This window comes from Triplophysa dalaica, chromosome 15, assembly GCF_015846415.1.
Source record: "Triplophysa dalaica isolate WHDGS20190420 chromosome 15, ASM1584641v1, whole genome shotgun sequence".
NCBI lineage: Eukaryota > Metazoa > Chordata > Actinopteri > Cypriniformes > Nemacheilidae > Triplophysa > Triplophysa dalaica.
In genome coordinates this window covers 8,644,487-8,671,614 of record NC_079556.1, presented here as the reverse complement: position 1 = coordinate 8,671,614, position 27,128 = coordinate 8,644,487, and the positions used below count along the sequence as shown (strand labels likewise).

General features: G+C 38.5%; 1 protein-coding gene across 1 annotated transcript; it reads left to right on the top strand.

Annotated features, from left to right (window-relative positions):
• Positions 1-638: 638 nt before the first annotated feature.
• On the top strand, positions 639-26,245 carry msrab (methionine sulfoxide reductase Ab). Its single transcript, XM_056768837.1, has 6 exons — positions 639-837; positions 8,089-8,157; positions 9,238-9,357; positions 12,298-12,402; positions 21,131-21,237; positions 25,871-26,245. The coding sequence occupies exons 1-6, from the start codon at positions 654-656 to the stop codon at positions 26,042-26,044; spliced, it is 759 nt and encodes a 252-aa protein (XP_056624815.1). The 5' UTR covers positions 639-653; the 3' UTR covers positions 26,045-26,245.
• The last annotated feature ends 883 nt before the right edge of the window (positions 26,246-27,128 follow it).

Here is a 27,128-nt window from a genome sequence, read left to right as displayed (position 1 = left end):
CCTGTATGACTCTTTAATCTGTGAAACACAAAAGAAGATATTTTGAGAAATGTATAATGTTTTTTGTCCCCGTCTGGTTTACCGTCCTTCAAAATATCTTCTCTGTATTCTGCAGAGCATGGAACGTCATACAGGTTTTGAATGATATAAGGACGAATGAATAATGATGAGAAAATTATTTTTAAGGCGAACAATCCCTTTAACGGAGGCAGCGTTCTTTTTTATGACAGGGTTTAGAGATGGTGCTTTTATTTTGACACTAGTCACTAAATAAAAATAAAAACTGCACTGGACGGCATTAATGCAAGTATTTACATGCACAGAAATCGCAATAATCAAGATGAATGGATTCCAGATGCTAATTGTAATGTATGCAGCTCCGCGCCGTCTACGAAAGCACACAGATGCTCAGTTTTGCAAAGCCGGCAGACGAAGTGACGAGGACCAAGGAGCTCATTTGCATGCGGAACAGCTATCTTAATGTGGATATTTATTTTAATTTAATTTCTTACCCGCGCATACTGCACAGGAGGCTTTTGTGGCAAAGTCACATTAACCTCTGGCTAGTTAATATTCAGACGGCGAAGTCCCCCAACAGTTAATGAATATTCATGAGGTAGGCGAGGCCGCCCCTTCGCTCCTCCTTTAGCTCGATGGCGTCCGTTCTCGAGCGGGCATGTTTGTTTAGAAACACACGAGTGCACGCGCCCTTCGTCGTCATCTTACTGCACCTCGTTCTGTGTCTGACACTCGCTCATCTCAATATGGCAAGCAGGAGCGTTTTGCCCACCAAAGCGCAATCTCTGAAAGGCAGGGAGGAGAAAATGGTCGTGGCAGGTAAATCTGGTCTCTCCTGGTCTGCCACGCAGCGGGTTGGGACACTCGTGCATTATGTTGCCATAACGTGCTTTCGGAAGTTCGATAATTCCCACTTCAACTTTTAGTAGCAAGTATTAAGTTACAATAAAACATTAATGTAACTAATGATTTAGTAGCATTGAAACATTACACGTATCTGATAACATTAAAAGAGCTTTGTTCCGTAAAAAGTATTTACGGGGTTGACGTGGGAATTATCGAATTTCAGAGAGCACGTGAAGTCCGCATAATGTATGAGCAGCACTAGCACATCCGGAACATCATCAGGTTCCAAGTAGATTTTCAAAGGTTCCACTGGGTTCCAAGTTGGCTCTCACTAAATCCTTGGTGTTTTGGTGTTATGAAACCCTTACCCCAACCTAACCTTAACTAGCTAAACAACCAATGGTTTTTAAACTTGCCATAACGCATGGTTGCGTAATGACGTCAGACTGGAAACACCAAGGATTTGTGAGAGAGCCTTCCAACTTTTACAATGACACCTTCAGCATTCCAAATGAAATGAATGACCACAAAAAAGGTTTTTGTTTATTTTATCTATAGATTTTTTGTCCTGATATTTCTGAGATGATGATTGACATTGACCACCATAATAGGAAAAATCTGTCTTTTTTTGTTGTTTTAAACACAAAATTAGATATTTTGAAGAATTTAGGAAAGCAAACCGTTCTAGGGCACTTTTGACTACCATTATGATTTCTCCTACTATAGTCAATGATGTTCCAGGCCAGAAATGTCATTTGCTAACATGTTTCCAAATACCTTCCTTTGTGTTCAACCGATAAAAAAATGTTTACAGGTTTGGAACAACTTGGGGCGTTTGTCTTTTTAAATGAAATCTAGGCACAGTTGTTCCCTGGGCTTTATTTATATAGCAGTGTTATTTACTGTAAATAAATAATGTACTTAAGTATATCATCTCCAATAGGCATCATTTAGGTGATTTTGTGCCATTAGATAGAACCATGGCAGTTTTGCTGGCCTGGTGCATCATGGGGGATCTGGTGCCCTAGCAGTGGCCAGGGGCCCATCTGTGCATTATGCGCTTGAAAGCTCCGCCCCGTCACGCATTCCCGGCCCTTCTGTTGAAGCAGCTCGCTGTCACGGCATGGCGGAAGCTTCCGGGCCTCTGCATCTATGGGGGGTGGAACAAGATTTTGGGGAGGATGATCAAACCATACCTGCTGGTGCCATCCTGGCATAATTCAGCCCTGAACAGCCTGAGAAAATGTGATGATGTCATTTCCACAATCACGCCCCTTACCATGCATAAATGTCTTTATTAGCAGGGCAATTGAAAGTGACATATAGGCCTGGTTTCATAGATGAGGCTTAGCCTAAGCCATGACTTTGCCTTCGTTAATTATACTATTTAAGTCACTTTTATTAAAATGCCATTGAAAAAACATCACTGATGTTATTTTCTGTGAAGACATCTTAAAATTCAATTTAGTCCTTGAGTAGTCTTAAAGGGGTCATATAACCGGGCTAAAACAAATATTATCGTTTGTTTTAGATGCAATGTGTACGTATACACAATTTGAGGTTAAAAACGCTGTGTTTTCCAAATACCGTGCATGTTTGTATCTCTTCTTTCCCCGCTTCTCTGAAACGCGCAGATTTTTTACAAAACGTATCGCTTTGAAAAGCGTGGTGAGCTATAATTGGCCAGTTAACCATTGTGCAGTGTTTGGTCGAATACTGCAAGCGTGTGACGGAAATGTAACGCCTCTTATCAAATTTTGAATATCAGGTTCCAAAGCAATTATACTGACAGGTTAGCCCACCTAACTTGCGTCTACATTTGATTTAGAATCAAAAGAGCTTTATTGGCAAGAGTGCTTGCACAGACAAGGAAATTTTCTTCGGTGTTGGAAGCTGCTAGTACAGACATTAAACACAATGACAATACAATATAATAAGATTTACAGTCTAATTTGGGAGGTCTTCGTCAAATCATACCATGAACTGACGTAGATTTGTGGGGGTGTGGTTACACGAGAAATTTCAAACTGGTCTGGGTGAGCATTCGCTTTTAGATAGAATGCATCTTTTGTTCCGAAGCAATTTTTGCAATTGTACTTAAAGAGAGCCTAAAAAGACACAGAAAAGCACGTATTTGCGCCATATGATCCCTTTAAGGCTTGTCTGTGAAAGCCGGGCATAATGTTTACAGGAGGATTCATATGTAGTAAGAGTATTTTATTTCATCTTCATGTGCACTGCATTTTGTAAAAATCTTCACTTTTTTAGGGAGTCTACTCAACAATGTAGCTGGGAAAATACCCAGAAGTTTGGTAGATTTTCACAATTTTAATTGCTGCATGTAACCATACTGACAGCCACGAATGTACGATTGTAATTCATGTTTTTGTTGTTAAAGGAATAGTTCACCCAAAAATGAAAACGATCATCATTTGCTCACCCTCTTGTTATTTCAATCTGTATGACTTTCTTTCTTTCGACCCATTGATTTTGTGTCCAGACTATAGAAGTTAAATCCAGGGTTGTTTGGTTACCAGCATTCTTCAAAACATCTTCTTTTTTTTCTGCAGAAAGTAATTTAGGTTTGAAGTTTGTAAATGATGACAGAATTTTCTGCTTTGGGTGAACCCAATTTGTAGTGCTAGTGAGTTTTCCTGGTGTTGTTTCTGTCTCACCTTACAGACTGTACTAATATTGGTTTTGTTGGCATTTAAAGAGCAATTTCATTTGACCTTGGGGAAGAAACAAGTTGACTTATTTGCTAGTGGTTTTCAATCACCCCCCTCCCCTACCACAGTAGTATTTACCAGATGCTTTTTATCCAAACCAACATAGAATATGTAAATAGGAGATACAGTTCACCCTGAACAGCTTGTAGTTAAGAGCTTTCCTCAAGGGCACAATGGGTGACAATGATTACAACTGTAATCAAAGTAGCTCCCAAGTTCTTGAGCTTTCCCTGCCTGAAATTAAAATTCTGAATTCCCTATAGGTCAACAGCTTCCTCTCTTTGTTGAAGACAGATTTGAACCTTGGTGCACAACTAGTAGTAAATTTCATGAAATTGATTGATTGGATGTTGGATATCCAGTCGACCATTGGAACCCGCCCTTGATAAACACCAACTCTTAAACCAATAATTACAAAGTTCATGTCATATTTGTGTGTATATCCCTTCTATTATTGTGTCTTGTCGCTTTTATCTGTGTCATATGCATCAGAATGCTGGAGGTGTTCAACAGATTATGTGCACTATCTAGCAAACTGTAGCTATGAGGGGGGCCAGTCCTCACCATAGCAACCGGAAATGGTTGCTTGGATACAGGTTTGAAATGAAAGTGGTATGTATGAATGCATCAGCAGTCGCCTCCAGGGGACATACGGGCACTTGAACTTGTAGGTGACTCCAGTGTCTCAAGCTGATTTAAGTTGACCCAGCACGAGCTGCTGTTCCAATTGTCCAATAGACGTGTTGTTGAATGTACGATGTTTAACAAGGATGTGAAGGCCTGGTGGCTGAGATTGCTTAGTTTTTCCTTTAGATCATGTTTTATCTCAAAAGGCAGGCCTATATTTTAAGGTTTGTTTAGACAGTCATCCTTGTGGCTGGAAATGTACGTGTATTTTGATTTAAAAGTTTTTCTAACAATCAGATTTTAATTCAATCAGAAATTGTGAAATAATTGGCTTTTGTTTGGAAACCACAACAATGTGATATATAAATAAGTGGGTGTGGCTTATTTAGTATTTAGTACATGTATTTCATATCATGTCATACACAAAATAGAAAAACTATATGTAATGAAGAAACAGAGAGAAATAAAACAAACAAAACAGGTGGACCCATAAACCAAATCCTGAGGAGGAGGAGCTTATAATTAAAAGAGGTGTGACTTCTGTGTTGTGAACATGTTTTGGGTTTCAAAAAGTTTTGTCATCGTTAACCCATCGTGACTTTCTTTTTTCCGCAGAACACAAGAGAAGATATTTTGAAGAAAGTTGGAAACTGAACAGCGCCAGCACCCATTCACTTCTATTGTATTGACACAATACCACTGCAAGTGAATGGGTGCTGGTTACCATCATTCTTCAAAATATCATCTTTTGTGTTCTGCAGAAAATCATTGAAATGTAATCAGTAAATGATGACAGAATTTTCACTTTTGTCTTTTTAATCATGACAAAGAAGCACCCTGAAGATTTAGCAGCTTTAATGATTAGCAGAATTGTCAATCTTTTAGTGGCCTAAATCTTGCGTTTCCTTAAAAAAAATTGAACCGTTTGTCCTTGTATGTCTTTATAGCTAGCCATGTTTGAGCAATTGCAACAGGCTTTATAGGATGCCACAGCGTTTAGGCAAAGTAAACTTGCCGAGACACCAACACTTGCCCAATTGCCCAATTGAATTCACCCATATGCTCATGTATAGTGGGCGTGTCTTGCAGAGTAGCGGAATCATTGTGTCTTAAAAAGTACAGACCCAAGTGACATCCAAAACACATGCTCTAATAGTCCAGAAATGAATCAAGTCCAGGGGTCACAAGAGAGTTGTTTGCTCTAGAGACGGTTCTGTTGAGGGGTTGTTCCAGAGTCAATGGCGATGGACTGGCAGATTTCCATAAAAATTTGTTGGACGAAATAGTTCCTGAAACTTGCAACGGCTTTAGCTTTTTCTTTCTTTTTAATCAAAATGAACCTCCAATTAGATCCGTTCTTTTCGAAGTTTCGAAGGATTCTAGTCTCGCCGCTGCAACTTCTGAATCTTTTGTCAAGCTCGCCCGCCTCGTTTCCTTTTTCCCCTTTGTCTTCTCTGCCTCTTTTTTGGCGGAACTGCTGGTAAGGTGTTGCGGTGTTGGCGAAGGCGAATCTTGGCACAATCACAGGGCACAGTTAAAGGAGGCAGACTGGCACCACCTGGACCTGTGCCAGAGCTCCTCAGGAGAAATACCCACTGCTGAGGTCGGTGAGTGTGTGAGAGAGATAGACTGAAAAGAGAGAAAAAGAGAAAGGCATTATGGGAAAGTGAAGGGAGGAGGTTGGAAACTGGTGGTGAGAGAGAAAACTAGGTGTAGAGGGGCAGAGCTTTTGCGGATGTTGGTTGTGTTGGCGTGTTATTGGCCGGCTTCACTTTTTTCAGTTTGTTTTATGATTTTCCACTACATTGGAGGCAGCGACTGCGGCTTCGTCCGCTGCCAAAATGACACGAAGGAAGGAAAGACAATAACTGCGTACCTCCATATTTCCCCTGAACTAATCTGTTGCACATCCCCCGATTTTATTCCTTTGTCCATTGTTGTCTTCATCACTCACTCCTATCTTCATTTCTTTTCCATTTCTCACCTTCTTTATTTAGAAATTGTATATTTCTTCGCATATCCCGCCTGGCAGAAATTAGAAATGGCATAATTGTATGCTTGGCTGGCAGGTCAGTGCCAGGTGGTGTGTTCGAACATAGTGAGAGCTAGAATGAAAATCACTGCAGAGGTGTGTGTGAGAATAAAGAAAGATTTGCTTGTCAGGCCGCGATTGTTTTAAAAAAAGTTGATTTCAACGCAAGGAATCTGGGCGACCCGTATGCGCTCACTCAATGGGTCCAGAGACAAACTGACAGGATTACCTCCAGTTAAGTGGCCTGACATCTACACCTACCATACAGCGAAAACAAGTGTTTAACAAGGGTTTAACTACAGCTGTCGTCAGTGTTTTTGTTTGACAATGGCAGGGGAATGTGTTAAAATATCCAATTGAAGACTGTATTCTGTCGATTGTGGCACTAAACAACACAACAAGATGATATTTGAAACTCCTTATTAAGCTGAATCTGTGCTGGTTTGTATTGGCCGCCTCCAGTTTTCCCTTTGTTTTGCCTCCAGCTAATGCCATGAGTTAAGCCTGACGTCGCCGAGAAAGGGGTTTATATGAAATCACTATAAAAATATCCTTCCAGAGATCTAGTCCTTAACATTTTAAAGGAATAGTTCACCCCAAATAGTTTTTGGGGTGAATTCATTTTTTCTGAAATGGAGTGAATAATGCTCATGCAGAACAGGGCACCATGGTGCTTGGGTTTTGGGTAGGAAAGATGTTCTGGTGCTCAATGTTTTACCTTTTTTTAAGCCTTTTTATTAGCTCTTCTTCTATGTATTCTCTTCTTAATACACATGTGTTTGTGAATATCTTTATTCTAATTTTTGTAATTATAATGAACGCACATCACAGTAGTTCTGTATGAGTTACATATGCAGATCAAAATTAAAAGAGTGTAGATGATATAGATACCAAGAAATGCATTCTTTGTGGTTAAATGTACTTATTTATCAACACCTGAGTAAATTACGTTTGCAGTTGTTGAAATGACATGAACAACATAAGGGACATAACAGATATATGATTAGATATATGATGTATTATGCGCGAAATGCATGCATGCTGAACCCAGACATACTTTACAGTTAAATAAAGATACTTCATCTAATTCTGTATACTATAAATGTGATTTATTGACAGATATATTTTTTTCACCGTTAAAATATTGTAATAATTTTTCAGTATTTATGTCACAAATAGTCTACACTGTAGACAGTTTAAAAAGCAAACGAGGTGCATATTGGCCCCAGTGCATTTTTGGTGTACGTTTGTGTTTGAAGCCGTGACACATTTCTTCATCCATATGCTAATATTAGTATGCCGTGTGTAAAGCACTATCCTTCGCTGCCTGGAGGTTTAACTGGTAAATCACTTCAGTCTTCTTAGCTCTAATCCTTAGCACATCTGTGCCTTTTCTCTCTTCCACTTTACTGTTCTAATTTCAATACGGCGCGATCGGCCCAACTCTGGAAATATTTTTTCCCATTTTTCTCTCTGTGGCCTAATCCACTGCAGGTCATTCTGCAGGGCTTTCATAAACCTGGTGTTCTCTCGTCCTGATGCTTTTGCATCGCGCATGGTTTGTGACCTTCTCTGCACGGTATAGAGGTGTGCATGTGTAGGGTGGGGGAAGGTTCAGCGGTGTAATCTGCTAAGTGTCTCCCACTGCAGAAACAGCAGCACTGATTCAGCTTAGCCTGGGCAGACCAGGCAAATCTGCACTAATCCTTAGCACAGAACGACAGTCTGACAGTCCCACCACCTGGAACAGCGCCACCCCGTGCCGCGTGCATGCGTACGCCACATTGATAACACCAAAATGATATCGCTGTGTTTGTGTCTCCCTTGTTTTTCCAGCAAAGCACGCTGTCAACGGGAACCCCACTGTGGAGCCATTTCCTGATGGCATGGAGATGATCATGTTTGGTAAATGTAGAAAAAATGACATCAAATGGCAGACTTCCATGAGGGGAAATAAATGCATTGCTTCCTTAAAACGAAGCATCATTGTTTCTTTCAAAATCAGAATGAAGAATCTGAGTTTAAATGTTACCAACGTCAAAACAGAGTAGCTTAGTTTTAAAGTCTTGTAAGCGCCCTCCCTGTTTGCTGCCTATGTAGACAGCTACCTCTTAAGGCTTTAATTAAAATGTAGCTTCATTTATAATAAACATTTTTCCTGACTCTATCACCATCTTGGAAGTATTTTTTTTACAGTGCCTGTCACAATGCATGGTGGTATTGCAGAGTCCAAGAAAGATAAAAGGTTATAAACCTCTAAATTTCAGGCTGACCAAAAACAGTCCTACCTTTTCTCTTTATAATCATCAGTTATTATAGGTATAAGGGCTGTCAAACGATTAATCACATCCAGAATAATTTGCTTTAACATAATTTATGTCTGTGCACTGCGCATAATAATTTTATTTATGAATACATATACATTAATGCACATATTTCATAAAATTATAAAATATAAAAATTAACAAACATTTATATAATTTCAATTATTGGTAAATATAAATAAATACTAATCTAAATATTTCCAGAATATATAAACAAAATTCTTATGCACAGTACAAAGACATAACACAAACGTTTATTCTGGTAGTGATTAAATAAAATTAATCGTTTGACAGTCCTAATACACTCTTAAAATTAATGTTTATTTTAACACATTTTCTTGTTAATTTTTAACACAAGTTGGGTTAAAATAAAACAAAACTTGTAGTCCCCAAAAATGTCTGAATGTGTTCATTAAGACAATACATTAATGAACACAAAATGTTTTTAGAACTTAGAAGTTTTTTTAGCTATTTTGTTGAACATTTTGTCATTTTTTTACGTACTTTTTATGTTTAGTTATTATTATAAAAATAATCATTATTTAATCTATAAACAATATCATTTACTCAATAACAAAATAACATCTTATAAGAATAATAATTATTATAATATAATAACAATAATTATTATATTATAACAATATGTTCCATTTCTGTTCAGGTATGGGCTGTTTTTGGGGAGCCGAGAGGCGTTTTTGGAAGATCCCTGGTGTGTTTTCTACACAGGTGGGCTATGCAGGGGGATACACATCTAACCCCAGGTATCAAGAGGTGTGTTCAGGTGAGTCTCCCCCCAACACACACACACAACCAATTAGACGTGGCAGTTTACCTCTAGACATATGGCTACCTACATACATTTTGATACACTTGAATACACTTTCCAACACATTTACTGTTCCCAAATTAATGCTTTGCCGCAGCCTTTACCAAAACATTCCCTTCATCTGCAGTGAACTTCCCAGAATGCACTATTCTCTCCTGGATCCGCAGCCCCTCCCCCTTCTTCTGTGTGACCTACTTGTAACCAGAAAGTTCATAAGAGATGATATGGAGGGAGGGATGGAGCTGTGATGTTGCAGTTTCTTAGAAGGTTTTGACTGTAGTAGCTCTGCAGAGAGCAGGACATCCACGAAAACACAAACACACAAAATGGTAAAATAAAATTTAGTGTGGAGCTGGACGATGAACACTGACTGTTAAAACTTTGTGGGTGTCTGAGTTAATGTGCTTTGTCAAATAGAGATTGACACAATGTGCACACAGACATATACAAATTTCAATCATATTGTTTATTTGAGTCATTTGTTATTTAAGAAAAATCTGAACCGCTGTTGTCCATTTTTTTTATTTATCCAAGGGGCTTTGTCAGTTCTTGCTACACTGTGCCATATTGCATATTGGTATGGTATTAACATAACTTATCAATGAAGATAGATTGAGCCTGGAACATTCCTAAAAGAGGCCATTAGGAAAACGGTACCTGAAATGCAAGATCTTGTATGAAGAGGGGAAATTAACACTGCGGGGTGTGCAAACTAATCTTTGCTTCACCTTCATCACTATCATCATATGAGAATCGTACACATGTGTGTGAGGATCTTTACACACGCATACATGGATGTGAAGAGAATAAAATATAGATTTTATTTTAAGTCTTGCAACAGTATATACGTTTAAAGTGGCCCTAACAGACCAATCTCATATAAATCTTGAGTACCTATAGAGTAGTATTGCATACTTCCTATCTTCGAAGAGTATTTAGTTTGAGCACATTTTTAAAAGATAGATACAGCGTTACGATTACTTACGAAATCATACGCTGCGTGCGGGTGGGAGGGGTTGGCTGAACTAAAGCACATTGCCAACAAAACACAGACATCAGTTTCACTCACCGCATGCGGTTCATGTCTCAACTCAACTCAACTTTATTTATATAGCGCTTTTTACAATTTTCATTGTTACAAAGCAGCTGTACATGAGACACATTTAATACAAGTATGAATTCTAAAGCAGCCCCCCCGGCCAGGCAGATAGTGCAAAACAATATGCAAACGGTGGTGAGGAACCCAAAACTCCCATCGAGAAAAAAAACCTCAGGGGAACCCAGGCCCAACCAGGGGATTCCAGTTCCCCTCTGGCAAAAGCTGCTGCCTCTGCACAAGCTCAACAGTGCTTGCACAACAAGGCTTAGTAAAAATATAAAAATTAAGGATTAAAGATTATCATTAACAATCTAATAGCATTTGAAATGTTGTAGGAAAAACAAAGTTGTCGCGTCCTTTATCCAGCTCTATCCTCTTAGCACTTGTCAGGTCACCGCTTTCCATTCTCAGCTCTGCCATCAGGTCTGGGCATGAACTGCATCCTGCGGTAACCTTGGAACAAAGAGACAAGACTGGCTGAGAGTAGAGTACTGTTCTGCACTCTTTGATGCAACAAGTGCATCATTTGTTGTTGGATGTGTTCCTGGTTCCGGTTGATCTAGATAATGCAGCCTAAATCCTCTGAGGATTAATATTATGGAGGTGTAGTGTATGCAAGATTAAAAAGATGAGTCTTTAGTCTAGATTTAAACTGACAGAGTGTGTCTGCCTCCCGGACCGTGCAGGGAAGAATATTCCAAAGTTTAGGCGCTAGATAAGAAAACGATCTACCACCTGCACTTGATTTTGAAATTCTAGGTATTACCAACTGACAGGACCCCTGGCATCTTTTAGTGCTGGGACGGCTCCATATATCAGTTTCAAACGATCACCAAATCCAGCGTTATATCCACAGTTTGTATAACAATTATCACCCAAATGCAGTGAACAAACAAACACCTGAACTTCGCGAACGTATGCTCTCTCGCTCTCTCCTGCACACAAGTGAAAGTGACGTCTGCGCATGCTTCTTCTCCTGCTCTCCATGTTGCCGCGTGGGGGTGCATCATGCTTTTCCGGGAGAATTGTCCAATAAGGGACAAAGAAAAATTCTAAGAAAACAGTTTTATATGTTCGAAAAAATCTTTCTGAAACCTGTATGATCGCTGGGAGAGTGTTTTGAGCTCAGAAATACTACGTAATACGCCATGTTGACCATGTTAAGCATGAGAAGACAGCACGTTTAACATTGTAAAGAAGTCAGAATGCATGGCACATCGTTGCAGCACCCCTTTAATAACATTATTTATTGCAGCTATATTCACACAACTCCAGTTTTCCCTTTAATCAGATGTTCTGCATGTATTGTGGTTATTTAAGTCCAGAGTTTGATGAAGTTCAATAGAAATTTATCTCATGAGTAACAAAGTTAACCAACAGCAATGTGAAAGACTGATAGAAAGAATATGAAAGTAAATTATTCAATCATGTATTCACTTTTTAATTGTTCCTTAAATGTACGAACATTAGTATTGTGTTGTTTAAACATGAATATGCAGAATTCAAGATCTGCATATGTTATTTATCATTTTACCAGTATGTCCCATTTCATTTTTTTGGATTTGGGGAGAAATGTCACTAGTTCACAGGTGGAAACAAAAAGTATTTTTTTTGAACACAAACATTTAAATAGTCACTTTAGAAGAAGTAAAAACCCACGCCTTTTATAAAACATTTTTATATATGTAAATGCTGAGACTTTGTCACAATACCAACAAATTGTGGTTTCAATTGCTTAAAACCATTGTGAATATATCAAATACGTCATATTATAATTTTTCTTTCATTCTTTCCAGGTTTAACAGGACACACAGAGGTAGTCCGATTGGTTTTCTCTCCTAAAGATGTCAGCTTAGAGAAACTTCTCAAAGTCTTCTGGGAAAGCCACAACCCCACTCAAGGTAGATAAAAACGCCTTTGCACATACGCATACAAATGCTCATCCATAGAAAGACCCCATGGGTGCGGGATGCAGTGGTCCAAAAGCAAACAGACCCATGAGGTTAAAATGCATGTGTTCCAGTGTGTGTTAGGCTGCATCCGTGCGTTCATGCTGGCCTGTGTATGTGTGTGTGTGTGTGTGTTTGACGCTTGAGGTTCCGGATGATCTCACGGGAATTGAAACAGCCTCAGACAGGCTATGTTAATGTGTCTGAGACCAATTCAACCATGAGAGGAGAAAGAGCCACAGCATGTGAATTTGTGGAAGCGTCACCTATTCATGCAATCTACCAGAAACTCAATACAGTGGACACAGTTATATTTGATGTTGTTGTGTAAGGCTTATTCAGCACAAAAAAACACAATATAACTATATAGGAATTAATCCAGTCCGTTCAGTTAATGGCTTGAGCAGAATTAATTTGTGTGTATTTCATCATGAACACACACACTCGTCTCTCTGCTTTCTATCTCTTTCTCTCACTCTCTCTCTCTCTCTCTCTCTCTCTCACTGATGTAACCGTATGGCTGATGCATGAAGCTGCTGTTTGGCTCTCTGTGCTCAGTCACCCTGAAACGGAGAGAAGAGAGGAAAAGACACTCCTCTGAAACATTCATAAAGCCTGACCCTGAGGACCAGAAGCACACACACACTTCTCTGTGTGTGAGACTACTTCTTCCTTGAATAGTTTGTGACGTCGGTCGTTCATTCAGTCAGACCCTGTAATAACTTTCTAGTGTGTCTTTTTCCAAGCTAGAAGATCCAGAAATATGCAAAGGATCAAGAATGTTTTGTCAGTCTATTCATTCATTCATCCATCCATCTGTTGTTTCAAAACACACCCCTTAACCCTGTCTCAGATCTTTATTAGAGCACATCTTGAAGGGCTGCAGAGTGGTTTTCGCACATCTTTCAGTTGTCAAATCTTCGGTGCTAGCTGACGTGATTACCCTGTGTTTTGAGGCTCTTTAATTCACATCAAGGTGTCTGAGCATTAAAAAAGTCACACAGAACGCCATCACCTTGTCAGCTAGAATGTCCCAGTAAGCAGAGTGCAGAAAATTACTTATAAGAGCCTGGGTTGTCAGAAATAGCCTTCAAATGGGACGAGACATATATCTTGCTCTGTTTTTCTTCACCAAACAATACTGAGGATTGGCAAAAGTGCAATTTTTTAAAATCGTTTAGATCGTGTTGTATCTGAATGACATGCAGACTAGTTGGTCTTTGGGAAGACCTTTATAAAATGGCTGTTTTAAAACATGCTTTGTTTAGGGGAGGTTAAGTAGACAGTCGTCTCTCACAATGCACGTCTAAAAGCGAAATTATTTATTATTTGGTGTGCTGCTTTAAAAATGCACCGAATTCTAAACCAGGTCTTTAAGTACAAGGTCTTTAAAGGGATAGTTCACCCAAAAATGAGAACTCTGTCATCATTTACTTATCTTCTTGTCTTTTTAAACCTGCATGACTTTCTTTCCTTGAATGGTCACTGCCATTGTTGCAAGACCAACATTCTTTAAAATATATTCTTTTGTGTTCTGCGAGAGAACATCATACAGGTTTATAATGACAAGAGGGTGAGTGAACAGAATTTTAATTTTTTAGGTGAACTATCCCTTTAATAGTAAAACTGATAGATATTTGAAGACTAAGTCACATTTGCCTATAACAAAATCCACTCAAAAATTGTTTTTATTTATTGTGAGTTTAAAGTATAAGATTAATAGTCTTGAAATGTATTGTAAAATTTTATAAATTAGTTACAAAATTGATGCATTTAGTGATGCTATTGTGCACTAATGGTTTATGCAAGTTTTGACTGATATTGCAGCAGTTAGTAAACCTTAAATAACATGATCACGTCTTGTTTTGCATGTTTCATTTGTGTTTCGTGGCCCTGCAGGAGTTTGGGTTCGGAAGCACGGGGAAGAGCATGGCCCATGTGCGTGACAGAAGCGTCAGATTGTGTTTTTGGCGCAGACCTCTGCGCTGTGATTGGCCACGAGAATCAGGAACATCTCTGTAGGCTGTTCATCAGTGCATGCTTAATGCCCGCTCCATTTGCCCGTACCCAAACGCTCTCCCTGAATCCTCTATGAATTTGTGCGCTCGTGCCTTATTAGAGTACTTCAATGAAAAGTCTGTATATGAAATCATACGTGTGAAGTTTTTGATGTTTGCATTCGTTTGGGATAGTGTATAAGCTACATACGTGCACATTTGTTTCCGTAGTGCATGAGGACCTGTGTATTCAGCTGCTGTCTCGTAGTTCAAAGGGTTCTGCTTTCAGCAGCATGATTTTGGAATCCTCCAATCATGGCAGGGATAGCAACATCCACAGCCAATCAGACCCTCCCAGCACGCTCTTCTTCGTACCCCCATCTCATACCCAGCAACACTTGCTTGAGTCTTTGGGTCATGGTATCGAAAACCTGCCTTCGTTTCTCTATATGATGGAATCCATTTCAAAACGTTTTGGCAATATTTTATTCCGTCATGCTACATCTCCGGGTGTGCTGACAAAGATGGTACAGGAAGCCGGGGGTGGGAAAGAGAAGCGAGTCAGGAAAATTGGGTCCCAGAATGGATTTGACGAACAGGAAATGACTGAAGCCAGTGTAAAAATTCTATCGCCTGTGGCAAACCATAAAGTGGTGAAGTGCAGTCCTACAGACACACATGCATGATCGCCTCAGCAGTTTGTTACTTCCTTGTTTAAGAAAGCCCCCCTCCTTGTTCCCAATGGACCCCGGGGCTCTTAGTCTGTCTTCAGGATAACAGCATCTTATCTTCCCCCTCTTCTATCCACTCCTCCCCCAACCCCGGCTCCTTCTCTCCATCATCCCTCGCTTCCCTTCACCATCATCCCATCTGCATTTCCGCAGTGACTCGTTTGATTCCTAATTCTCACCGTTTGCTTTTACCTCACAGTCACTTTCGTTCACTCTCCCATCGCGCTCCCTCGTTTCGCTCGGCATGAAACGAAAGCGGGCGGGCCTCTCCCCTCCTTTGTCCTCTTTTTTTCCCCTTAACGCTTTCATCTTTTATCTTGTCATGTCTTTTTTTCCTTTTGATTTGCAGTATTTATGTTGCTGCTGCGTCAGAGAGATGCATCAACGTGCATTTTACGAAGGAGAGACAAAATGGATGACACAGGCGCTCGGTGTGTCTCGTTACTGTCTTTGTCTTTAACCCTTGATCTAGGTTTTCTTTCTAAGGGCTGGACTTGAAGTAGATTGGTTCGCGCTGTTACGGTGTAATGCAGTTTTCTTTGAACTGCATCTAAAATCACTATTATTGAGCAGTAATTATTTTGTACGTTTCTGTTTGAGAAGCCCTTTGTATGTTGAATGTGTACGTTTCTGTTTTTTGTATATTTTTTGAAATTTTTCACTCATGATAAAAATCACAGCCATGCCAGCTGAGCTCTGCTTTTTTAGGCCTTGTTCTTTTTCATTTTTTTTTTTCATCCCAAATGGCTCAGTCTGTAAACTTTGACTGACATATTTGTGTACAGGATCATGCAGGCAAAACGTTATTACCTAAGCTAATTGTGTGTCATCTTCATAATCCCCCAGCAAGACTCAAACACTGATTTATTGTTGAAAACAAAGGCTATTGGGTTCAGTTACACCATATTGTGTACAAGCCACCAAATGAGACAAGAAAAAAGGCTGTGTTTCTAAATTAGTCTTTGTGGGGTTCGGTCTGCAACGGACACGTGCCTCTCGGGGGGTGACCTTGACCCTGGCCCCTCCTCGATGAGGGGGCTCATTACAGTTTGTCAGTCAACTAGAGGGGGTGGGGCTAGCAGAGGTCGAAGAAGCGATTCTGATTGATGAAATAGGGTTTTGAATTTGTTGGAAAAAGCATTTTGATGTAGGTAATGGTAAAATCAGAATATAAGATGCGTGTTGGGCAGAGTTTTTTGCTTTTGTTGGTGCTTTTTTAAGTGTGTTGAATTTGTTCTTATTTGAGAGGTTTTGCCTCTACAAATTAAATAAAAAATGTCTAAAATACGGTTTTGTTCTAGGTGAAGCAGGTGAGGGCTGACATATGGGGTCAAGGCTTAAGTTGAAGAGATAAAGCTACAGCCAAAATCTGCTGAAATCTTAGGTTTAGATTTGGGGGTAGGATTAGAATGAAAGCAGTGCTCAAGTTTTGTAGCTGTTTTATCATAACTTCTAGCCGCAACCAACATGTTGAGATCACATGATCAGCCTACTTTTTTTATCAATGTAGCCTTGCTGTTATATTACACCTTTGCATTTAGAATAAATCCATATTCCATAATGATTTCCTGTGAACGATTCAAAAGTGGAATGAGTAACTGTAAACCTGCTTTTGTATGACACTTCAAAGTTCTTTTGATTTTTTTTATTAACTTAAGTATTATTTTAAAAGCTCATTGTGTTTAATTATAAGACTCTGGAGAGAGTAATAGGTATTTATTGGTGGGCCTATGTCTAAAATTATTTTACAATTTTATATAATTTTATTCTGTGAACTACTAAACATACTTTCCTAAATTTCAAACCAATATCTTGTTTCTATTTGAATTTATTTACAAAAAAATGAATACTTTAGAAACGGGTTATAATAACAGAAAAGATGCTTTGTGTTTTTTTCAGATCTTAAATACTGCGATGAAACCAAGTTCATATTTACTTTTATGTGTCTTGTCATGCTGTCAGTCTTTCACGTTGCTGTTGCATGACTTTGTCACTCCTTAGGTATGAATTTGTTTTAATTCAACCGACACTGGACTAGAATGGCCACAATACATCTAGAAATGCTGATTAATGTCAATTTTGCAAGATTTCTTTTGTGGCTGTTTATTTTCTAGTTATTAACTTGGTTCTGGATTCCCACTATAAATTTTAGAAATCTTTTCCTCCATTTTTTTGTGTGATTTAATACAATATCAGTTTTACATACATCTTACAGATAACACACGGAAATTATTTTGGCACAGAAAAACACGTATTTGTTTGTAATATGAATGCAGACTTGTGTGTTTGTGTGTGTATGATAAATGTGTGTATGTGTGTTACATAAGAGGTGTAAAAATAGACCCAGCTCTGCACCATTCGTCTTACGCACGCACACTGCTTCAATGTACCCAGGGGACGCACACAGCAGTGCTCTCAACAACCCCTACACACACACACACATCCATAACCCTACGTAATACACACACTCGACTCAAACTAACTCCCCTCAACTCTTTAACACACACAGTCACTCACAACTTTGCAGCACGCATCATGCACTCAACTTTTCACTCAGGTGGACATACTCCATCCACTTCATAAACAAACACCCTCTTTAAATACATGTATATCCTTAACACGTGTGTTTGCGTTCTGACAGTGTTTCTTTTGCGTTTTTGTAGTTGTAGTTACATTTTGTCAAACATGAGACACATGAGTGTCGACAAACATGAGTTGTCGAGGAAAGCCATATTCAAATCAATTTTATTAATATATAGCGCTTTTCACAATGTTCATTGTTCCAAAGCAGAAAATAAGAAAAACTGAAAAGCACAAAAAATGAAAAAAACCAGCACAGCTCATGGTGTTTATAGAACAAGCTAGATTATTCTATTAAATAATATCTAATAAATACGGTCTCCCTGTGGTTTATTTAGCATATTTTCCATTAAGTGAATGCTTAGCTGAAAAGATGTGTCTTTAATGCACTCTTATCTTCGATGCACTCCGCCAATTTGGATCGCTGAAAGGAATCATCTGGTCTTGATGAGATGTATAGCTGAGTATCATCTGCAAAAGGCTCGATTCACATTTCACGTCTAAAACCATGCAGAAAACGCGAGCTGCACTGCGTTCTGCTTTTTTTCCAAAGCGCCTGGACTTTGCGCTCTCTTGGCGTCTGTCGTCGCCTAGCAACCATGGGCCACGATGAGAGCCGTTGAGACGAAGAGGTATAAACAAAGGATATATGGATTATATGCACTGAAAATACCTTGCAATAACTCTGCTACTACTTTTTCATTGAGACTGTCTATATTGGCTGCTTGGTTCTTGTCACATGACCTGCGGCGCGCTAGCGCCTTTCTGAAAAGTTGAGAAGCTAATTTCATGTTTTCTTATAATGTTTCCAAGGGGCAACATGTATATGGAGAATAACAAGGGTCCTAAAACCGAACCCTGAGGTAATCCACAATTTACTTGAATCATTAGATTTGATGATTCCCCATTTAAATGAACAAATTGATGTCTGTCTGATAAGTAAGATCTTAACCATTGTATAACCTGTCCCTGAATACCGGTATAATTGTTTAAGCGATCTAGAAGTATGTTGTGGTCTGCAGTATCGAACACGACTGCAGTTTCAGTACTATGATCGGTCTAAAGCCTGACTGAAATTTGTCATTATTTTGTAATAAAGAGCAAAATTGAGTTGACACTACTTTTTCTAGTATTTTAGACAGGTAAGCGAGATTTGAAATCGGTCTATAGTTTTCTAGTTCACCTCGGGTTTTAAGTTTGGTTTCTTGATAAGAGGCTTAATGACGGTCAGTTTAAAGGGTCTTGAGACATGGCCTAGATTAATTGATGAGATGATAATGTTATAAATGGGCTCAATTGCAACAGGTAGAAACTCTTTTAATAATTTAATTGGTATGTGGTCTAATAAGCAAGTTGTAGGTTTAGATGTTGCAATAAGTTTAATTAAATCTTCCTGTTTAATAGGTCAAAAACACTGTAGCTTTTCTTTTGGGGGCATATAGCTAGCGGACTGAAATTCTGAGGCGTCGATATGACACATGATTGACATTTGATGTGACAGTGAACATTTAGCTTCTGAATGATGCAGACATCTCTGGTTTAGCCACACTGCAGTCAGTTCACATGTTGGTTTTGTTCTGTTTTAATGTAAGAAACAAATAAACTACACATTTTCTCATTCAATTTGACAAATTAAATGAGCAGTTCAGCCAAAAATAAAACTTCTTTCAGCGTTTATCTCCTCGTTGACCTCTTCATTAACAACAGTAGTTTTCCTGAGGGAAAGGTGTGTTATAAACAGAGGGACATCGCGTTTGACATTTATAGAGTCAGATATAGCCCAGCTCTTCGTTCTCACCCTGTTTGTGCCCTGACGACACGTCGTCACCGTCCTCTGCTCTCGGCTTGCGTGGGTCGTCTGCACGTGTCTTCAGAGGAGAGATTTTTTTTATTATTCAACTTGAACAGGGAGCCTCATCAATAATGACTAAGCACTTTGATAGAGGCTGAAAAAGAAGTCTGGTACAGTACATGGAGTGCTCGTCCTTTTTGTGTGTGTTTGCCTCTTTTCAACTTCTCTTATATATATGGACTTAAAGGGTGTTCAAGCAAAACTGAACATTTTGTCATTATTTATTCACCGTTATGTTGTCCTAAAGGCGTATGGCTTGCTTTCTTCTATCCATTTAAGAGCACTACTTTTCATGTGCTGAAAGTGATTGGGACTGGGAATGTCAGCTCTAAAAATCACCCCTAAAATAAAAAACAGAAACGTTTGGAATTGTTTTTTTAAGTCTTCTGAAATTTTGTTGGGGCTTACTTGTTTCTTCAATATATAGAAAAGAGTGTCCAGGATATTTTTGTAAAATACGACATGATATGCTGATAAAATAATCAAATACAGGCTTTTCTCCTGTATCATTTACATGCATAATGTATTTGTTCAAATTAAGGACCCCACAGGCCTCAGGGTCACAGGAAAGGTCAGGGACTGTCGCTTTAGGGCCTTGCCTGATCAGCCAATCAGAGCGCAGTACTCTGGCCTTTAAAGAATGATCTACAGAAGGCACTGTGTATTGGAGAGCTCATGGCAAGATGGTGCACATCCAGTACTGCGTAGAGAAAAGTAGAAAGAAAAAGAAAGCAATTCACAGAAAAAAAAACGTAATAAATTAAAGCCACACTAAAGAACTTTTGCTCACGGTTTCCCCCATGTGGTTGATAAGCGCAATGTTTTGTAATCTAGTTTTATAAATAGTGTCTACACAAGTGTACTAAGTGCACTTATTTTACCTTGGATCTCAAAACCCAGTGCTTTTTAAATAGTATTGAAAGAGTTTACATCTATTCTTGGCTCTTAAAGGAACGGGTCCCCCCTAAAATAAAAATTCTGTCTTCATTTACTCACCTTCAAGTTTTTCCAAATTTATATTCATTTCTTGGTTCCGATGAATACAGAGCAAGATATGTGGAAGAGGGCTTGAAACCAAACAGTTCTTGGCCACTATTGACTACCATAGTCGGAAAAAAGGACAAGGGTAGTCAAAAGTGCCCAGAACTGTTTGCTTTCCTACATCCTTCAAAATATCTTCTTTTGTGTTCAACAGAACTAAGGCATTTATACATGTTTCAAACAACTCAAGGGTAAGTAAATGATGTCAGAATTTTATTTTTGAAAGAACTGTCCCTTAATTGACTGATGTTTCTAAGTCATTCATTTTTCAAGAACAAAAAAATATGGACATTAATGAAAGAAATGAATACCTTTATACAAATGTATTTTGTATGTACAACTATTTCAAACCGGTAAAGCATAAGCCTTCAGATAATGACACGTTTTTAAGATGATGAGAAACTCTCTCTCTTAAACTTGGACAATGTGTATCAACTGTATTGGGTTCTGAATCTGTTTAAAAAGTGTCTTTTTTGTAGGCATGGCACAGGGAAATGACCATGGCACACAGTACCGTTCTGCCATCTACACATACAGCCCAGAACAGCAGGAGCTGGTGATGAGGAGCAGGAGCATATACCAAGAGGTAAAGTATCTTTAGTCCCTCATACTGTATACACTTCTGTTGAAATGTACCTCATAGATGACAGCAGATTCATCCAGTGATTTATTTCTAATCAGACTCTCTTCTGTCCTCTCTTCCATTGTTTACCACCCTCAAACTTTCTCTGCTGTCAAACGGTGACCACCCACCCCTGTCAGAAAGATGCATTTGTGGATGCTCATTAATGCAGCATGTCTGGATGACCGGACTGTTTGCTTTATAGAAATAAGGGGCTAAGAGCATCATGATGTGGCTTTGCTTCATATTGTGAGGATGCAGGTGCTCGAGTAAACCATCGCCATGGTAACCCTTTTCTCATCTGGTCATAGGTCGTGTTTCGTGGGCTCAGATGTGATTTTGGGGCGAGGGGAATGGGGTGGTGTCAGGGAGGTCGAGCAAGCCCTATTGGCCTTGGCCTTGTGCGTTTCAGGGGTGAAAGGTCGTGCTTGTGGGTGGCAGCTGTGGTTAAAGGGAAGCAATGAGATCGGGGAAAAGAAACTGGCGTGCTGTTGATGGCCCCGGTGACCCCACAAGCTAAAACACACACACAGTAATAAGAAAGAGGCGTTGGCACCCCACACACCGCATGATCCAGTAGCATCCCTTTCAACAGGGAGAAAACAAGAAAATAGGGTCAGAAAGAAATCAAATTGATCTGACTCACTAAAAATTAGATGTCATAATAGGGTCAAACTACTCACCCTTATGATTTGTTTCTGGCCTAAAAAATGGACAAAATGAATTTGTATCCTGCATTATGTAGAAACATGCTTATTTTGACATCCTGCTAGACTTACAAATGATTCAATTTATTATTTACTACATATTTTATTATTCTTAATGGATAGGAAACCATTATTATTGTTATTGATCTTATTTGGGGTTAATAATTTGAACTAACCCGTAACCCCAATAAGAGAAAAACATCCAAGCAACAACATCGCAACATGAGTTATGGAAGAAAATGTCAAAATATTTTTATTAAATACATATTACTATACCGTTGGTAGTATAACTGAACACACATACCAGCAAATACATTTTTATTGTAATTATATTGTGTTTAGCACTGTTTTTTTTTGTCATTTCATTTTCTACTTTGATTTACCTTACTTAATTCTTTTTTATTTGTATATTTTTCCTTTATTTATATTTTTTATTGATTTTTTATTTGAATTATTTTATTTTAATGGAAGCACCAGTTGCAGTCATGACGTAATTATGCAGAAGCTGTGAATTACTTTAAGAGGCCAAATATAGACACCAATTCAGTTTGTGTCAAAAAATCCTGCAACCTTTTTTCAAAGACAATATTACATTTCTTTCAGAAGTGAAAAATAAAATTCGGCCTGAAGATTTCTGACCTAATGATGATTTTTCACAGGAGGAACATAATTGCACAAAATCAGAATAGTCGTACTTTGTTTATTGTTGTGTTATGGTTTTACAGCAGAACAGCCTGTTGGGTGAAAACACTACTTCTGCCATTTTCTCCTTATAGCTTTCTTCTGTGTTTCCCGATTCATCGCCGTCTAAGAGCAGTGCAGAGACAATCAGTGGTTTCGAAGAATGGCTGTGTTACATAAGCGACCATGATGAGATTAGACATGTTAGCACAGAGTCTCGTTTAAATATTGAGAAGAGCGCATGGGTTTGTGTGTGTTTTACCACACAGTGCAGAGTGACAACTGAAGGAAGCAGAGACAGATGAAAAAATTAAAAAACAAACGTATTGAACGTGAAGAGATTGATGAAGCATTTTTAAGGACCCTTCACTCAGGTTAAATTCAAGTGATGGATTAGATAGACATGAAATGAATTATTAGCGCCCGTCGGATATTTCAGAACCGCCAAACTGAGAGTGACCAGAGAGAGAGAATGCAGGAGTTGGAAGGGAGGAAATGCCGGATTAACCAAGCAGGGGAGGGGTGCTATAATGAAATGTAGAAATTTGCAGAACATCAAAGAGTTTTTATTCAGTCTTACAAAAGAGCGAGACGTTGTTATGGAGGGTAGTGAAAGTGCAAATCTGCTGCAGTGGAGCAGTTTCTCCGAGGAGTTATTTTGGGGATTTGAGGTGAATTGTTTTATCAGCTTGCGTTGGGCTGCAGATATTAAAATTTTGAATTGTATTGTTTTGGTGGGTAAAATTCATCTCCTGGCCAAGATTAAAGAGGATAGAGAGGTTGAAATTTAATTTCATGTGTGCGTTGTTTGTTATTAAGCTTTAAAGCCAACATGAAAATTCCCCCGGTTAACTTTATAATGCGTGTTCCTGGATTGGTGTACAATTCTGTGCTAATACAGAGTTTATAGCATTTCAAATAAAAAAATATTTGTCTTCATAACCTTGCATCAAAGTGAAATAACCTGCTCCGCCTCTGAAACGACTTTCTTTTTCAGACCGACTTTCAACACCTCCTTTCCACCCACCTGGCTCAATTCTGCGGTGTCACGCCCACCAGCTAGATTGTATCAATTCCCTAATGTCTGAAATTTGGCCCTTCATTTTATCTCATTGAATATTCTGTTTCACTCTGAAAAACGGCAAATTGCAAAAGTAAAATTGGATTGTGAAAGACTTCTACATTGACTGAAACTAATGTGCTTTAGAACCACAGGAAATCATTGGCTTGTGCACATTTTTATTGTGTGTTATCAGATTCCGATTTTGAGACAAAGTGTAATGATCTGAAATGTAGAAGTTGGTTTGAAAAGCTTCAGAATAACAGCCTTAAACGGTAACGAAAACTCTCATGTTATCTTGAACACGTAGATCATACACGCACACTTTGATCTTCCCTCACAGGTCACATGACCCTCCACTGCTGCCTTTTCGCTCTCACAAAATGCAGGAACGGCCAAGGATGACAAAATGGATTCCTGACTATATCTCACATGCACACGAGCTCAGGCGTTTAATAAGTAATCCGTTCCAAACGTGCATTCAGAGATGCAGAAATGCAGAAGACACACCAGAAGAGCAGCCATAGCCCTTTGTCCTATGTATCTTGTATGCCTGAAGCAAAAATATGCATGCTTTATATATATGTGTACTGTATATACACCTACACATGCTTCTCTGATGGTGCAGGACTATTTTCCTGCCGTTTGCTGATTGGTGGAAGATGTAGTGGAGAGAGACTTTAAACAAGCAGCGACATTCAGCAGTTATTATGAGCTCAACCAAAAAACGCTGTCTTGTTAGTGTGCAGTTTGCTATATTCGGGTTATTTTGCTTTTTAGTTCATAGACAGAGTTGCATTAATATTCATTATTTATGTTGTCATGGTAAAAATAGGACAAGCTGTAGCAGTAGAAACGTACACAGAGAATCCATTAGAGTATGTGTGTTTGGTTCTAAATCAAAAGGTGTGTTTCCTCCAGAGACACGCAGGGAAATACTGATAAAATTGGAAATAAAATTAATTATGATTTGAAATTGCCCACAGGAAATTATTGGAATAATAATAACACATGCAATGGTGTGTGTTTGTGAAAGATAGACGATGCAAGAATACTTGTTGCCACTAGTTGATTCATCAGTCATATGAAACATATTCACATATGCAAATGCTTATGTAATGTCTCTTCCTCTCTATTTCTCTCTCTTTCTCTCTTTGCTTAAGTGTCTAAAGAAATGTCCTCCTTCACCAGAGAGACACGGACTACTGAGCTTTGACAGAGGGAGCTATATGACACCATATCCAAGCACATTTATAATGTCTAAAATGCACACTAGAAACTAAAAGATTTTCACTTAAAAACCTGATCTATGCCATCCATATAGATAGATTTGTGACAGTTTGGCAGAATTCACAACAGCAATGTCCAATACATCACAGAACAGCACATTTAAATGTGTAAAATGATGCATCATAATTTCCTGAGCATTCTTATATTAACCCTATTTACAGGTTTCAGCCTTTTTAATAATTTTTCCAGTTTTGTTTCAATGATCATGGTCCTCTCTGTTGTAGCAGGTGTAACCATGACTTTTTAAAATAAACAATTAAATATAAAACTAATGGTTAAAGCCCCTGCTAAGAAGTTAACACTTTAAAATGCTATATGCGATCTAATGTATAAAACATAATAAATTGTGGCTTCCTGCTCTATAATGATATCAAGGTTAAGATGTTGTGGTATTGTTGCTGCAAACCTCTTGTTAGACATTAAGTACACAGGGTTTTGTTACCACCTAGTGGACGAGGTCTGTAACATCTCGTGTTTTAAAACAATCAGACTCCTTTCTGTTGGATCAAAGCCATCACATCTCTCTTTTTGGTTTGTTATGACTTACAGCTCCCTAAGGTTTACATGTGAGCTTTTGAAATACTGTTTTTGGTGTTCAAAGGTGTTCTCTCTGATCTGGTTCTGCCCTATATATTCTTTTGCTTTTGAAATTTTGGGATGTGGCCCCTAGAGGGAGACAAAACATCATTCATGTCCTTTTAAAATAAATTTGGACATTGTCTAGCTTTAACATTATTGTTTCATTTTACAAAGGTGTTGCTAATCCCTAGACAGAGTGTGGATTTAACCTGTTAATGTTGAAATCTGGCATCCTTTCACTTTTGTTTTCTCCTTTTTTCTGTGTTTTCTCCTTTGCTAGGCCCTGACTCGGAAAGGTCTTGGTGAGATTACCACAGAGATCCGGCAGCTCAGAGATTTTTACTATGCTGAGGATAATCATCAGCAGTACCTGCACAAGGTGCCTAAAGGTTACTGTGGGTTGAAGGGGACAGGGGTCACCTGCTCTTTTGGAGGACAGAAAGATGAACTCTAACTTAGCACATGTGGACATAACTGTCTGTGTTTTATAATTCAGGTGCGTTTGTGTGATGTCGAATCTCAAGATCGAGAGAAAAAATATTTTCTCTTCATTAAATAGAAATGTCTCAAATGTGCTATGTGTAATTTTGACAGAAATGTAATATAATATACATTGCTGTGTCTTCAGAGGTGTATAAAGACCTTACATAATGAAGCGTTGTTTTTATTACCTTAGAATGAGCTATTTCTAAATACATACACCGCTGGTCATCTTACTTGGAATTCAAAAATTGTAAACTCCTTTGGCAAAGAAGCGAAAACGTGACAACATCTGTGTCCTGTGCCAGCCACCGTAGTGTTTAGAAAGGGACGAGGAGTGAGCTGTTGGTCGCAATTCATAACCTCACCACTAGATGCCGCTAAAATCTCCACATTGTTGACAAAAATGAAAATTCATCAAACTCTGAATTTTATAATGCAAGTAAATGATAACTGCTGTTGTCAAAATGATATGAAACTATATTTTCCACATTTTTCTGAATACTGTCATTATGTGACCTTTTTTATGGACGTAGTTTAGACTGAATTTTCAACTAATTTGAGAACACGACTTAACCTTTTAGAGTTTAGTCCCACTTCTGTACTAGAGCATTCTTCCAGTGACATTGTTTTTACCACTAGATGGCAGCACATGTCACATCTTTATTATAACAAAATTTGAAATGCAAAGTGGAAGCATGGAAACCACATTAAGTGTCATCTATGTGATTCTCAGATTAAACCAGAATGTGATTCTGCTTGATCAGCGGTGAAAATCTGACTATTGACCCGTCTATAGATTATTTATTTTCAGATGTTTCCGTGTTCTTGTTAAGCAAACACAACTGCATATAATAGTATAGTGGGCCAGGCTCATTATAATAACATTGTTGATAATCAAAATATTCCCTGACATACCTTATGGTAGGTTATTTTATAGATTTTATCCACCCTGACAGTTTTGTTTGGTGCTAATCTTCACTCAGTACTCACAATAATGTATTTACTTATAGCAATGTGTCTTATTCAATCAAATCAAAATAACAGTTCTTCGTTTA